This window comes from Leptonychotes weddellii, chromosome 6 (genome assembly GCF_054177405.1).
Source record: "Leptonychotes weddellii isolate Sample4059 chromosome 6, ASM5417740v2, whole genome shotgun sequence".
NCBI lineage: Eukaryota > Metazoa > Chordata > Mammalia > Carnivora > Phocidae > Leptonychotes > Leptonychotes weddellii.
In genome coordinates, this window is record NC_138374.1 from 106,003,148 (window position 1) to 106,018,260 (window position 15,113).

Sequence of the window (15,113 nt, forward strand, 5' to 3'; positions counted from 1 at the left end):
AGCTTCCCCTCGTTAGACCCCACACCGGTTCCTGGGGTCAGATCAGACCTACTGTCCTCTGAGCCCACTTTAATGGGGCTTTTGCCCCCACCTCTTCACTGAGACTGCTGTTGTCAAGGTCACCATGACCTCCATGGGAGGCCAACTCCAATGTCAATCCTCAACTTCCTTTACAACTTTAGGTTGGGATGTGAAGAAGACTGGACATGACAGAAAAAAAGGAGCAATGAACTTAAAGATAAGCCAACATAAGGTATCCAAATTGAAACACAAAGAGGGAAAAAGGGGAGAGGGGCGCAAAAATCAGAACCAAGCATCAAAGAGCTGTGGGACAACATCAGTCTAACATATGTGTCATTCGAGTCCCAGAAGAAAAAGAGATGGTAAAAAAGAAATATTTGAAGAGATAGTGTCCATGAACTTTCCAAAATTAATGAGATAATAAACCACAGATCTAAGAGCCTCAGAGAACTCCAAACAAAATAAATACAAAGAAAAATACACCTAGGCATGTCACAGTCAAACTGCTAAAGCCAAAGATAAAGAGAAAATCTTGAAAGCAGCTACAGGAAAAAAAGAAAGAATATACAGAGGAATTACATAGGCTTCCTGTCAGAAACTATGCAAGCCAGAAGATAATGGAAAGACATCTTTAAGATACTGAAAAACAGAAACTGTCAATATAGAATTCTGTATCCAGTAAAGATGTCTTTTAAAATTAAAGGCAAAATAAAGACATTTTCAGAAAAACATAAAAGTTTAGCCAGCAGACGAGAAGGCTATGGAAGTTCTTTAGGCAGAAGGGAGCATAATGCCAAATGGAATATTTAGATCTACACAAAGAAATTAATAGTAGCACAAATAGGCTGGAGAGAAGAGGGAATGAGGAGTTAATATTTAATGGATATGGAGTTTCTGTTTGGAAAGATGAAAAAGCTCTAGAGATGGATGGTGGTAATGACTGTAGAATAATGTAAATACCCTCAATGTCACTGAACTGTACACTTAAAAATGGTTAAAATAGTAAACTTTATATTATATGTTACCACAATAGATAGATGGATGGATGGATGGATAAGTATGAAGGCCTTAAAAAAAAAAAATGGGATTAAAAAAAAAAACTATCAAGATGGTAGCTTTAAATGCAACCAAAGATTACATTACCAAAAATTACATTAACTCTAAATGGTCTAAATGCCCCAATGGCAGAGATTGCCAATTTAGATCAAAAAGCATAACTTAGCTCTATGCTGTCTACAAAAACCTCATTTTAATTATAATGTTAAAAATAAAAAGATGAAACAAGATATGCCATGAAAACATATCAAAAGAAAGCTAGAGTCCCTATATTAATATCAGACAAAGTAAATTTCAGACAAGGAATATCAAAAACAATAAAGACCATCATCATAAAATGATAAAGTGGTTACTTTTCATCAAGAAGACATAACACTCCTAAATGAGTGTGCCTATAAACAGAGCTTAAAAAGCATAAAGCAAAAAATAAAAGGCAAAGGCCTGGGCACCTGGGTGGCTCAGTTGGTTAAGCGACTGCCTTCGGCTCAGGTCATGATCCTGGAGTCCCTGGATCGAGTCCCGCATCGGGCTCCCTGCTCAGCAGGGAGTCTGCTTCTCCCTCTGACCCTAACCCCTCTCCTGTGCTCTCTCTCATTCTCTCTCTCTCAAATAAATAAATAAAATCTTTAAAAAAATAAAAAAATAAAAGGCAAAGGCCTTAAAATGGTTCCCTGTTCCTTTGACACCCATTTGCTGCCATACCTTACTCTTGCTCATTCTGTCTCACCATACTGGCAGCTTAAACACCCCAGGCTCACTCTCCTGCCTGGGTGCTTTGCGCTCAGAGTACTTTGTGCTGGGAAACTCTTCACTCAGCCACCAACATGGCCCCTCCCTCACCTCATTCAGGTCTCTGCTCCAATGGCACCTTTTCAGTGAACCTCCCTTGTCCACCCCATTGACAACTAAAACTCCTGCCATTCCCTATCCCCTTCACCAGATTTATTTTTCTCTGTAATGGCTATGAGTTTCTAACATTCTTGTCTTGCTTATTGTATTATTATTATTTAGTATTATATAGAAGTTATTCAAGCGGACTATTATTATTATGGAAGTTCTATGAGGGCAGGATGTTTTTCTGTTTTCTCACTACTTTATATGTAAGACCTAAAACAGTGCCTGGTGCATAGTTAGGCACTCAATAAATAAATACTGATTGGCTTTTAAAATTGAAATGCCCCTTTCTGAGCCCATTCCCAGCTATCCCAATGAGGAAGAGTAGATCAGCTGTTTAAAATAGAGAAGTTACAGGGGCACCTGGGCAGCTCAGTTGGTTAAGCGGGCTGCCTTCAGCTCAGGTCATGATCTCAGCGTCCTGGGATTGAGTCCTGCATCAGGCTCTCTGCTCAGTGGGGAGCCTGCTTCTCCCTCTGCCCCTCCTCCCTGCTTGTGCTCTCCAACCCCTCTCAAATAAATAAATAAAATCTTCAAAAAATAGAGAAGTTACATTTATTTTATGCATTAGAGGGATATTGCATACTTGGCATCCATGACATGATGTATAGGAAAATGCCTAGCAGGATACTTAGAATATGCGGCCACTTGCATAGTCCTCTTACTCCACTCTTTGCCCATTTCTCCGACAGTTTAGGGACTTTATTACATACACTTTTATGTTGCCCAAACCTAACAGTGTCTGGTTCATAGGAGACACTATAATGAAGAAATGAGCCTAACTCTTGACGCCAACTCCTTCAGAACATCTTGCTTGATGAGCCCAGCTGGAGGTAGTCTCCCTGCCTCTGAACTCAGCGCGCACTTACTATCTAAATTAGTCATTTGAGCTTCATCATCTTCTACCATGTATTCGGTGTATAAGTACATGTCTCCTAAGGGCAAGCGAAACTCACATTTTTTTATATTCCTCTGTTCTTCACACATGGGATAAGACGGGCACAATGACATGTTTTACCTCGGCAGAGAAGAATCCTGTATGGCTGAGAGCATGTGTAGCAGTACTGGGTGTTACCAACTATTTAACAGCGACATTTTGTCATATAATCAGTAACAATGTATGCTGAATAGGAGAGAAGTACACGTGCCAATGGTCCTGCCACAGGCATCATTATAACCATCACTGAATTATATGCTCATTCATTCTCTCATTGTTCACTCCACATATACTGAATGCCTACCAACTGCTCAGTATTGCGAAAGGCATGAACAATATAACAGGAACAGTGCAGGCCCCGCCTTCAAGGAGCTCACAGCCCAGTAAAAGAGACAGGCAAGTTGACAGGTGATTACAAAGCCAATTGGTACTCGCCATGGTAAGAGTGAAAAGTAGAGAGCACCGCAGAGGCGCTGCAGAAGGATACCTAACTCAACCTTACAGAGCCTGGACAGGCACCCCAAGAAAGATGCAGTGTGAGGTGAGCGTAGGAGATGTGGGAGTAGGAATGAACAGAGCATGGGTGGAAGAGGAGCAGAAGTGAAGAAGCAGCTGACATCCTTGGAGGACAGCAAACAGTCCGCTACAGCTCGAACATGACGTGGAGGAAGGGAATGTAAGAGACAAGGGTTTTCTTACCTCTCACACTGAAACCCCTCGTATCTATCCCCCAGCCCCTTACTCCACTGAAACAAGCGCTCTTGATAATGTTAGTAATGACTTCCAATTGACCAAACCCAAAAGCATTTTCCAGTCTTCACCTCCCTTGACCTCTGGTGACTATTTCTTCCTTTCTTGAAATACTCTCTTTGCTCTTCTTTTTAAAATATACTCCCAGGGGCGCCTGAGTGGCTCAGTTGGTTAAGCATCCAACTCTTGATTTCAGTTCAGGTCATGATCTCAGGGTCGTGGAACCAAGCCCTGCATCAGGCTCCAGACTCAGCAGGGAATCTGCTCAAGTTCTCTCCCTTTGCCCCTCTCTCCTCTCTCTCATAACTAACTAACTAACTAAATAAATAAATAAATATCTTTAAAAAAAAAATACAGAGAATGAAAGAAAGTAGCAGGGACCGGATCAGGAAGGGTCTTGAGAGCTAGGTCAAGGAGTCTGGCCTCCTTCAGAAAGCCAATGATGACAGTTGCATCTCTCCCTCTGCACCTCCCCCCACCCTATGAGAATAAATAAATCTTCAAAAAAATTAAAATAAAATAAAATATACTCCATAGCTTTTCCTTTTCCTAGAAAAGTTGGCCTTCTCTAGCCAATCCTTTTTTTTTTTTTTATCTCCTTTACAGGCTCAAACTCTTCCACCCAGGCTGTAAGCACTGGGGTCCTCAAATTTCAGTCCTTATTCAAAGACTAGACTCCTCCCAGAGCCTCCAAGGTCATAATTTGTCAGAAGATCCCACCTGTATCCAGCCTCATCCAGCCACATACTCTGCACTCCAGCCACAATGGCCTTCTTCAGGCCAAGGACTTGCCATGTTCACTCCTACCACAGGGCCTTTGTACATGCTGTCCCTGCTGCCTGGAATACTCTTTCCCCTCCTACTCAACCTTCAGATCTCAGGTCAATCCACACCTCAGCAAATGAGCTATTTATGACTAAAACCAATCCCCCCATACAGGGCCTAATAGCACTATCTATCTCTCCTTCATAGCATCGGTCACACTGCAATTCTACCTTAATCTGTAATTAATCTTTAAATTAGTATCGTGCTTTCTTGTTAGACTGTCACATGGCAAGTGCTCAAAATACAGAGAATGAGGGGTGCCCAGGTGCTTGGTCAGTTGGGTGTCTGACTCTTGATTTCAGCTTGGGTAGTGATCTCTGGATTGTGGGATCAGGCCCCACGTTAGGCTCCATGCTCGGTGTGGAGTCTGCTTGAGATTCTCTCCCTCTGCCCCTTCCCCCCGCTCGAGCGCGTGCATGCTTTCTCTCTCCCTCTCTCTCTCAAATAAATAAAATCTTTAAAAAAAAAAAATACAGAGAATGAAAGTCAGTAGCAGGGATCAGAACAGGAAGGGCCTTGAACTAGGTCAAGGAATCTGGCCTCCTTCAGAAAGCCAATGATGACAGTAGCAAATGCTTCTCAAAGTGTGGTCTGTGGACTGCAGAATCATGTTAGTCATTTGATAAAATTCAGATTAGTGAGCCCTATCCCAAACTACTCAGTCACAATCTAGAGGTGGGCTCATAGTTTGCCATTTAATAAGCTTCATGGATGATTCTATTACACACTACTTGAGTCCTATTCCTCAGTCCAGTAGTAATAATAATACGGAAACTGACTACGGTTTAGACCAACTTTCCTGGTAAACATGCACTGAGAATGGCAATGTGGGATACTGGGAGCCTTCTTCACTCAAGAAGCAAGGGCCTCCCTTCCCCTCATGTGATGAGTAATGGAGCTGGTCCTGCTCAGTCCAATCCTGGGCCAAAATGACTCCCGTGGCCAGGTCTAGAGACATTACATGATATGAAACAGAGAGAGACAGAACAGAGAAGAGAAGCAGTGCATGGGAAGTTCCAGGAGGTTCAAGGACAAAAATCTGTAGGTTCAGTTTTTCAAAACCCCCTTGGGCATGATTTTCCCATTCCAGGTGACACTTACCTAGCCCTATTACTTTCTTCAGGGGACTCTGAATGTTAGCCTTATTGTTTCCTTTTGCACAAGCACCAATGACTGTCCATGATCAGGGGTTCACTCCTTCCCAGCCCACTGGGAACAGAGGACAGCCGCTGCCTTATTCCCCTGTCCCTAAAACAATGAAGATCCTCTCCATTTTACTTTGCTATTTTGGTTGTGGTGCTGGTGGCAGTTTGTTGGTTGGTTTTTAGCCTCTAATGAAGAACTGTTTTCTTTATTCACCCCCTTCTGTTTTCACCAGACCCCATAAAGAAACACAAATTCCCTCTTGCATGGTAATGGTAAGTCATTCAATACAGAAAAGATTGAAACATTCACACTGTAAAGAAACACAGAACCCAGAACGCACGCTGTCACAAGGTGGGCCCAGAAAAAGTCTCAGGTACAACATAGGAAATAATATGGCAAAAGATGGCATTTTCTATCACCACAAATGCAGTCAGGATGGCAGGTTAACCAGTGGAAATAAGTTAGACCCACACTTCACACGTAAGTCCATTTTTCTTCTCTCTCTTCTTCAGGGGTACGGGGGCATAGGGGTTCATTCATCTTTCACTCAGGAAATACCTGTTTGTTGAGGCCTACCATGTGCCAGGCACCGTGTCAGATGACATGAAGTCAGATGGCAAGTAGGTTTTTGAGAATCTAGAGAAAAACTGTCCCAGTAGCTTGTGGATCCCTAAAGCAGGAATAACTCCTTACATAAAAATAAATACATTTCAAATGGACTTCCTCAGCTCATCACCAAAGGCAGAAACTATACAGGCAAAGAATGAGAGATCTGACTGCATACAGATGTAAAACCGATACATCAAAATACCTATAAGCATTTAAGAGTAAAAGCAGGTTGCACTTTGAATTTAATCCTCAGATCTGAGGTGGAGCAAAGAACAACACTAGTTTGCTGAAGGGAAGGTGTAAATTAGAAATAAGATTGTGCTAAAATAAAAAAGAAAGAAAGAAGGTAGTGCTGGGGACCTGGACGTTTCACAATGACTGGCAGACATGGGGCAATGCTCCAATTTTATTGGCAAACAGTATCAGACCCAGCCCAACGTGAGACAAAGAAACAGTGGGAGGAGGACAGCCATCACCCATGCTCCACAGGAAGAGACACTGGCAAGAGAAATGGAGTCAAGTTTCTATGTTGACACCAGGGGGACCCCCCACCCCCACTCAAGCAGCTGTTTCTGGATTGCTGTTTATAACACAGGAGAACACACTCCCACTGACCCCACAGCACTCAGTTACTCAGGGTTAAATGGTGACTCCCTTTTTCCTCACCCCCTGGTGCACAGAGGCCGACCCACTGCCTGACCGCACCCTTCCCTGCACCATCTCCCTTTCTAGGGCGTCAGTACAGCAGCAATCATCATTCCCAGATACCCCCAAAGTTCCAGATCCTGTCACACAAGCCTCACGCTCCAGACCCTGCAGGAGGAATTCACTTCAGGCCCGTTTCTCCAGAGAGACGGGAAAAGGTAGTGATCACAAGCACAGACTGGAGAGCCACGTGCTTGGGTTCAAAGCCCTGCCCCACCACCTATTGGCTATGTGATTTAAGGGGGGTTACTCAACTTCTCTATGTCTCAGTTCCATCATTTGTAAAGTGGGGATAACAGTATCTACATAGAGGAGTTTTGTGAGAATTAAATAAATATATAAAAGCGCTTAGAAATGTGTTTGCTGCTTGCAGATGCCAGTTTTGTTACTGCCATTACTATTATTACTCTTACTATTACTCATTGTGAGGACATGTTCTAGAAGGGCTTCACTCCCAGTCTTGCCCCTGGGTTCCTCATCTTCCACTGCAAGGGATTATTAGGATCTCTTCTTTCAGCCCCTCCCTCAGACAAATCCTGTCCCCAAAGACAAACAGCTCCTCTCTCATATCAGAGTCTGAATGGATGCCTCCTGCGCCGTGTGACTCGGGCTGTCAGCTCCCAGAGGTGGGCACAGTCACAGCTCCATTTTCCAGAGAAGGAAACTGAGGCACAGAGAGGTCACTGGATAATAAGTAGTAGAGCCAGTATTCAAAGCCACGCAGTCAGGCTCCAAATCTGGGCTCTCAAAGAGCCGGAAGGCTCTCCAGTAGAAGATGCCCTGGTGTTTCTTGGGCCAGTGTGCTGCTTACTCTAAAAGCCTCCAGTCTGCAAGTTTGCTCAGTAATACGTGCACTGAAAACATCCTCCAGAGAGGGAGGAAATGGAGAGCAGAGCAGAGTATCTATCTTTGAAGTCAAAATAAATCCAGGAACCCAAACGTAATGATGATTCATAAAATCTGCTTCAACTTGGTACTCCACTCTGATTTATGGAAGTCTGTGTTTAGAGGAAAAGGTAAAGGGATTTTGAAATATAACTGTTGGGGAAAGGAAATATGTTCTCTGAGTCTGTTGAGATGGGATAAGACAGAAGGACAAGATGTGAGGTGACACAAATGTCTAGTAGCCAGATACTGTATGCTGAAAGAACCCTCTAAAGGTGAGGGAGAGGTCAGATCAGTGCAGATCACAGGGACCCGTGCTTTACTTCTGAAATCCGTGCCCTCCATATATTACCACCCATCTCTAAGACCACCTTCCACCTCCCTCCACCACCCATGCTATCGGGCCTATCTTTTCTGGGAAATTAAAAAAACACACGGTATGAAGTTCACTTGCCCACCTGTAATTACCATTATGGCTCACATCGTGGTGTCTACAGTGCGCCTGCCCTGTGCTCCCGCATTAGCACTGGTCTCACTGACCCCTCGCGACAACCTGGGGAGGCAAGTCCTAGGATGAGCTTTATTCTAATGCCTCAGAAAAGGGAAGCATTAAGAGGTTAAATGACGGGGCGCCTGGGTGGCTCAGTCAGTTAAGCGACTGCCTTCGGCTCAGGTCATGATCCTGGAGTCCCGGGATCGAGTCCCGCATCGGGCTCCCTGTTCAGCAGGGAGTCTGCTTCTCCCTCTGACCCTCCCCCCTCTCATGCTCTCTCTCTATCTCATTCTCTCTCTCAAATAAATAAACAAAAAATCTTAAAAAAAAAAAAAAAAGAGGTTAAATGACTTTCTGCCCCATTACATGGGTAGTGAAGGAGACAGGACTCCACCACCAGGGACTGGTGGTCATCCCCACCCAGTGTGGCTGGGGCTCATGTTAACACAGAACTGGAAGGGAATATAGACATCATCTAATGATAAGAGTCTTTCTTCCATTCAACAGTAGAGAAAACTGAGGCAGAATCGACTGGATCGAGCTCTCTCCTCCGAGGGCACAGAGCCCGTGACTTCTCCACCACAGCCTTTCTCTCTCAGATGTCGCATCTCAGGCTCAGAGCTGGACTAGTGCCTTTCCTCGGCCAGTCTCATCACTGCCCACTGCTTCCCCAACACCACCCTCCCACAGGCTGATTTCACAGTCACCTCTGGCTTTGCTAGATTTTCAAACAAAAACTTAGAAGCTACCCCTTCCCGAGGACCTACTAAACACTAGGCTCATCAACCCTCACATCGCCCCAGGCAGCAAGTGCTATTATTATGTCTACTTTAGAAATGAAAAGGTTAGCCCAGAGCATTTTAATTATTTGGCCAAATCACACAGCTAGTAAGGGGCAAGCTGTTGGTTAGCAGGCGGCCTGCAAAAACAGGGAACGTTTATTAATGGCATCCGTTCTAATCTTTTCCCCGTTACGTTCACGCTGCCCCCACTGCCCCCCCAGCAGTGCCGGTAGACGTGGTGTGTACTTGACCGACTCCAGGCTCATCATCCTGTCCTGCAGCCTGAGGTCAGACCTGATTCAGAGGCAGGACAAATATAAAGCCAGCAGTTTGTAGAGCTAGTTTTCATCATCTACCACAGGCCTGGACCAACTCTCCATCTAGGACCCTAAATTCTTCTGTTGACCTAAAAGTTCATGCAATCAACTCCCCACTGAAAGAAGAGGATCAGGCTCCTCCCCAGCCCCAACCCCAAAATGTCCCCACACGTTAAGGTCTAGCAGTGCCCAAATTTCTCTGGGTTAAGCTGTGATGCGTGAGTTCGCCTATGAAGACCTGAGAGCATCATAATTCAAGAAAGGCAGAGGGCAAGCTGTGCGAGATTCCTGAGATAACTGAAATTGACCCATAACTCACCAGCCGCCACGGAAAGTTCTATCACTTTGCACACTTTGCTTCCATAGCTAAAGATCAAATCAGAGGGAACATGATCAGACTTCTAATTTGAAACCTCGGACAGGCAATGTCATCTTTAATGACTCCCGGCAAAAGATGCTCATTACAGATCTCAGCCTACCTAAATTAAAACATGAAACCTAAAAATTAAGCAGAAAATTCTCAATTTCTCAGGTCTATAAGGCCACAGAAAAATCACACAAGTGGGAATACACATACTCCTTAGGGTTTTGTTATCACGCAAATATCTGAGCAGGAATTAAATGAAAGAAAAGAGCTAGAAGGGAAAAAATAAATAAATAAACAAACCCATCAGGTCCTAACTTTCAGGTCCGGGCCATCTGGGTGAATAGCAATTGTTCATGACCAATTTGAACTAGCAGGTCAAGGAACATTATCTCTCTGCTGATGGCCAATTTCATCTGTTCTATGATGTAGAGCTCAGATTCCTCTGATACAGTAGGCTGCTGGCTTCAAGTCTTCTCTCACTGTTAAGTGGACTGAAATATGCTACAATCAGTCAGCATGGTGTTCAGGTGTGTAAGCTGCCTTTAAAATGGGAGGCTAGGGGCGCCTGGGTGGCTCAGTCAGTTAAGCATCTGCCTTCGACTCAGGTCATGATCCCCGGGTCCTGGGATTGAGCCCCACATCGGGCTCCCTGCTCAGCGGGGAGCCTGCTTCTCCCTCTCCCTCTGCCCCTCCCCCTGCTTGTGCTCTCTTGCTCTCAAATAAATAAATAAATAAATATTTTAAAAAAAACAAAATGGGAGGCTAAAAATTCACCTCTCATCATCAGTTCGAAACCTCACTCAGGGGGCACCTGGGTGGCTCAGTCGATTAAGCATCTGCCTTCGACTCAGGTCATGATCCCCGGGTCCTGGGATTGAGCCCCACATCGGGCTCCCTGCTCAGCGGGGAAGCTGCTTCTCCTTCTCCCTCTGCCCCTCCCCTGGCTTGTGCTCCCTCTTGCCACTCTCTCTCAAATAAATAAACAAACAAACCTCATTCAGTGTTGACTTTCTAGAAGGTCAGGTAACCACTAGATAATCTGCGAAGACTATTTTTAAATTTCTTCCCTCCACTTCCCATCCGCCGTTCCCTTTGTGTCACTGGATGACTGGCTGCCACTGCTCAGAATAATGGGTGGGCACGGTCCCCTTTCACATCTGTTCATGACTCAGTTCTTCCCGGACCTATATCCAGGAAGAGGAGACAATTCCCTGGCTGCAGCAAGACCTCGACAGATGACCTAGAATTATTAATGTAAAGCTAGATGTAAACAGAAACTACAAATTCAAAACTTTATTTTCCCTCAACGTGCATTTCACAGAGAAAAGTTAGAGAGTGGGGACCAGGGCCGCTGTAGGATCAGGCTACCAGATCCTGAATGGGAACATGGTAAACTTCCTCTGAAGGATGGAGGAATATCTGCAAACAGGGTAAAAGAGAAGCTGTAATTTTTATTTTTTCAATTCAAAACTACTTCTTTGGGGCCTTAAGTTGTGCACTGTAGCACAGAGTTGACCTCCCTTCCTAAATTCAACTACTTAATGTGGAACGCTCATTGTGTACAAACAACAAAGACCAAGGTGTTTCTAAGTGTAACTGGCAAACTGGAAAACCCTTCAGCAAACTAAAAACTGTGAAGGGGAAAATCTACACCCATGTAAGCTGGAAAAAAAAAAAAAAAGGCCAGGATAAAAGTCTAGGTCACCCCCAGGAAAGACCATGTTTGTCATTCTGTCACACGCTCTCGTAAACACTTCCCCTAGGGCCGCCTCACTCCCAGGGCTCACCCTAGAGCTTCTAGCTCACAGCAACTTTTATGACCCTCTCACCCACATCTGTCTTAAAACTTTAACTGGAGTCTACACCATCTGAGTCTAGTTCTAATCGAAATGACAAAGGACTTGGCAGATATGCTCTCTCTGCCTTTGCTGTGTATAGACAACAGAGGGTACTGACCAAAAAATAATTAATTAGTAAAGGAGAAGACGACAACTACTCTGAATGTGAAATACAGCCAACAGTCTAAACCGCCTCCTGTGACAATCAATGGGCTGAGATCTATGGACAAAGAGCCTGGGACCAGCATGCCTGCCCAAGAGTCATGGGTTTTCATCACACCAACTGACACGAGAAGCCTTTTAGGAGAATATGCTTCCTAAGAACTGCATTAGGGCAAGCATTCACAAGGAGGCAGAGGAACCATGCTAGGTGCACACCAGTCACCAGTGACATGACCCCAAATCATGCTGGGTCCCAACCCATTTACTCAGTAAATTAATTTTATGAGTAGGTCGAAAGTTAACAGAGCCTCCCAACCAGGTTCATCTTTTAACCAAGAACCACCCTGTGTCTCCCTGGCTAGAAAGAACCCCTTTGCTAGCATTCTCCAAGCCTGCCATTAAAACTAGGCAACCTATGATATTTGATGAAGTAATTAAGGACAAATCAAAGCAATTATCTAACATTACTTGCAATAACCATATGAAATTTCTAATCCCAAGAAGCAAACTGAACCAATAAGAAAATGTATTTACAGAGGCTTTTAATTCACCATCTATAATGAGTTGCTATGGAAAACTAGAATGTTGCAGGCTATCCAGCCCTTTTTTATAGCAACATTAGATATGGTAATATTCACTGAGCTCTTCCTCTACCTGGTCCTGGCTCTTCTGCCTACAGAGATGAAATATAAGGCCAAAGGTGCCATGTGAATGGGCCAGAACAGCAACTCTGAGCAGGGCTGACGCTGGGGTGGAGGAAATGGAGGTGTCTAAGACATGCTGACCCCCATCACTGTGCAGGTACCTAGGCTGAGCTTCCTCCATTAGGTGTGCAACTGCAAAAGCAAGCCCTGTCACTTGTTACATACTGGAAGTGATAAGAAACACACAGCAGCAAGCAAGCCCATCTGGAGAACAACAAGCAGAAACAGCAGAGGGGCTGAGGGATCTTTTGGAACAAAAGCTCCAGGCCAGCCATATATTTATGGGGCAAAATCAAGAAGAGTAAGAAAACTCAGAAAACACATCTGTCTATCCATGTGCACGAGATATAGGAATAATAAAAGGATAAAAAGCTAACATTTGTAAACATCTACAACATGCCAAATGCCTTAAATGCATCAGCTTATTTAATATTCAAAACAACTCCTGAATATGGGTATTATCACCCTCACTATTATTATTGCCATTTAAGAGAGAAGAAAACTGAAACTTAGAGAAATTTATTAAATTGTCCCAGATCTGGGAGCTAGTAAATGCCAACAGGGACTTATGCTATTATCCTAATTCTATTGTTTTTAATTGACAGTCCCACATATACAGAGATCATTTTCAAGAATAACAGAGAGCAATAAAATAATACATTGCAGCATATCCCAAGTTAGTAAGAAACCATTTACACATCACCCTATGTGCATAGTACAAAGACCTGGAGAGAAATTTTCTTATCTCACATATCTTCACAGCCTGGCAGTAATTTTGAGCAGTTCAGAAAGCACAGATTGTCATCCTATTAGACAGATGAAGAAACCCAAGTGCCAAACGTGGCTTGAGTGAGGGACAGAGAAAGGACGGTGGCCCAAACCCTTTGACGCTCGCCAAGCCATGGCTCCTCCCACTGGACATCCCCAGAGGGCTTTAATAAACCAAACTACTGACCTCCACATGCCAGTGAAACTGAACATGGTGCTCACACAGCGAGGGAGGGGCGGCGGCGTGAGTCCATCCAGGCGCATGAGTAGAGCTGGGACACCGAAGAGCACCAAGTACTTCAGATAGAAGAAGAGCACGTGGGCCAACGCCAGTCCTCCTGAAAGACAGAGGGAGCCATCAGACACAGAGATAAGCAATGGAGCAATCTCCTGCTCCTGAAAAATACACCACCTGTTCCCACTTTTCCACCCATCCCCTTTCGTTCCCTTACCTCACACATTACTAAAGTTTCCCGCATTGGTTTTGAGCAGTAAGAATTTTGGATGAGGAAATATTGAAATATCCTTTATTACTGTGATAGGCAATAGGACATCTTAGCAGTCATACTTTTACAGACACTACACTTAAAAGTGTTTTATATATTTATGCATTTAAGTTACATATACTTACATACATTTATATATATAAGTATATATAATGGATTTAGAAACTACTAGAAAGGGAAAATCCTCTCCAAATCCTTCCAAATCCTCATGAGCTCACACCCACTAGTATGGCTAATTCAAAAAGTCAGATCAACAAGGGTTGATGAAGATGTGGAGAAATTGGAACTGTCATACACAGCTGGCAAGAAAGGAAAATGGTGCAGCCACTTTGGAAAACTGCTTGGCATTTCCGGAAATGAATAAACTTAAAGTTACCATATGACTCGGCAATTCTACTTTTGGTATATACCCAAGAGAAATGAGAACAGATGCCCACACAGAAACTTATACCCAAATATTTGTAGTGATATTATCAACAGCAGCCAAAAGATGGAAATAACCCAAATATCCATCAAAAGATAAACAAAATGTGGTCCATCCATACAATGGAATATTATGCTGCCATGAAATGGAATGAAATATTGACATGGATGAATGCTACAACATGGATGAATCTTGAAATACCATGCTAAGTGAAATAAGCCAGTCATGAAAGATCACATATTATATTCCATTCATATGAAAGTCCAGAATAAGGTAACAGAGACAGAAAGGTGATTAGTGGAGCGTGGGTGCAGTCTGTGGCATCATCAGAATCTGAATCTTGAATTTTCCGAGGAGAGCATCTGGGCTTCAGAGTTCTTACCAGTGCATATTTTTCTGGGGTCATTGTTACCCTGTTAGCATTTTGTTCTCTCATTCATCTATTCTCCTCTGGACAAAATGACAAGACGGAAAAACTCACCTTAAAAAAAAAAAAGAACAAGAGGCAGTACCAACTGCCAGGGACCTAATCAATACAGACATTAGTAAGATGTCAGAACTAGAGTTCAGAATGACGATTATAAAGATACTAGCTGGGCTTGAAAAAAGCATGGAAGATACTAGAGAAACACTTTCTGGAGAAATAAAAGAACTAAATCTAAACAAGTCAAAATCAAAAGCCTATTAATGAAGTGCAATCAAAAATGGAGGCTCTACTACTGGGCATTTACCCCAAAGATACAAAAGTAGGGATCCGAAGGGGTACGTGCACCCCGATGTTTATAGCAGCAATGTCCACAATAGCCAAACTGTGGAAAGAGCCAAGATGTCCATCGACAGATGACTGGATAAAGAAGATGTGGTATATATATACAATGGAATATTATGCAGCCATCAAAAGGAATGAGATCTTGCCATTTGCAA

The 15,113-nt window shown here is 43.6% G+C and overlaps 1 protein-coding gene across 4 annotated transcripts in view; it reads right to left on the minus strand.

Moving 5' to 3' along the window:
- Positions 1 to 15,113, minus strand: part of HHAT (hedgehog acyltransferase) — a 275,981-nt gene that overhangs the window by 148,107 nt on the left and 112,761 nt on the right. For all 4 annotated transcript variants that reach the window (XM_081824856.1, XM_081824859.1, XM_081824858.1 and 1 more), the window contains one exon: positions 13,447 to 13,597. In XM_081824856.1, the coding sequence (XP_081680982.1) occupies positions 13,447 to 13,597 (151 nt within the window). The remainder of the gene's footprint in view (positions 1 to 13,446; positions 13,598 to 15,113) is intronic.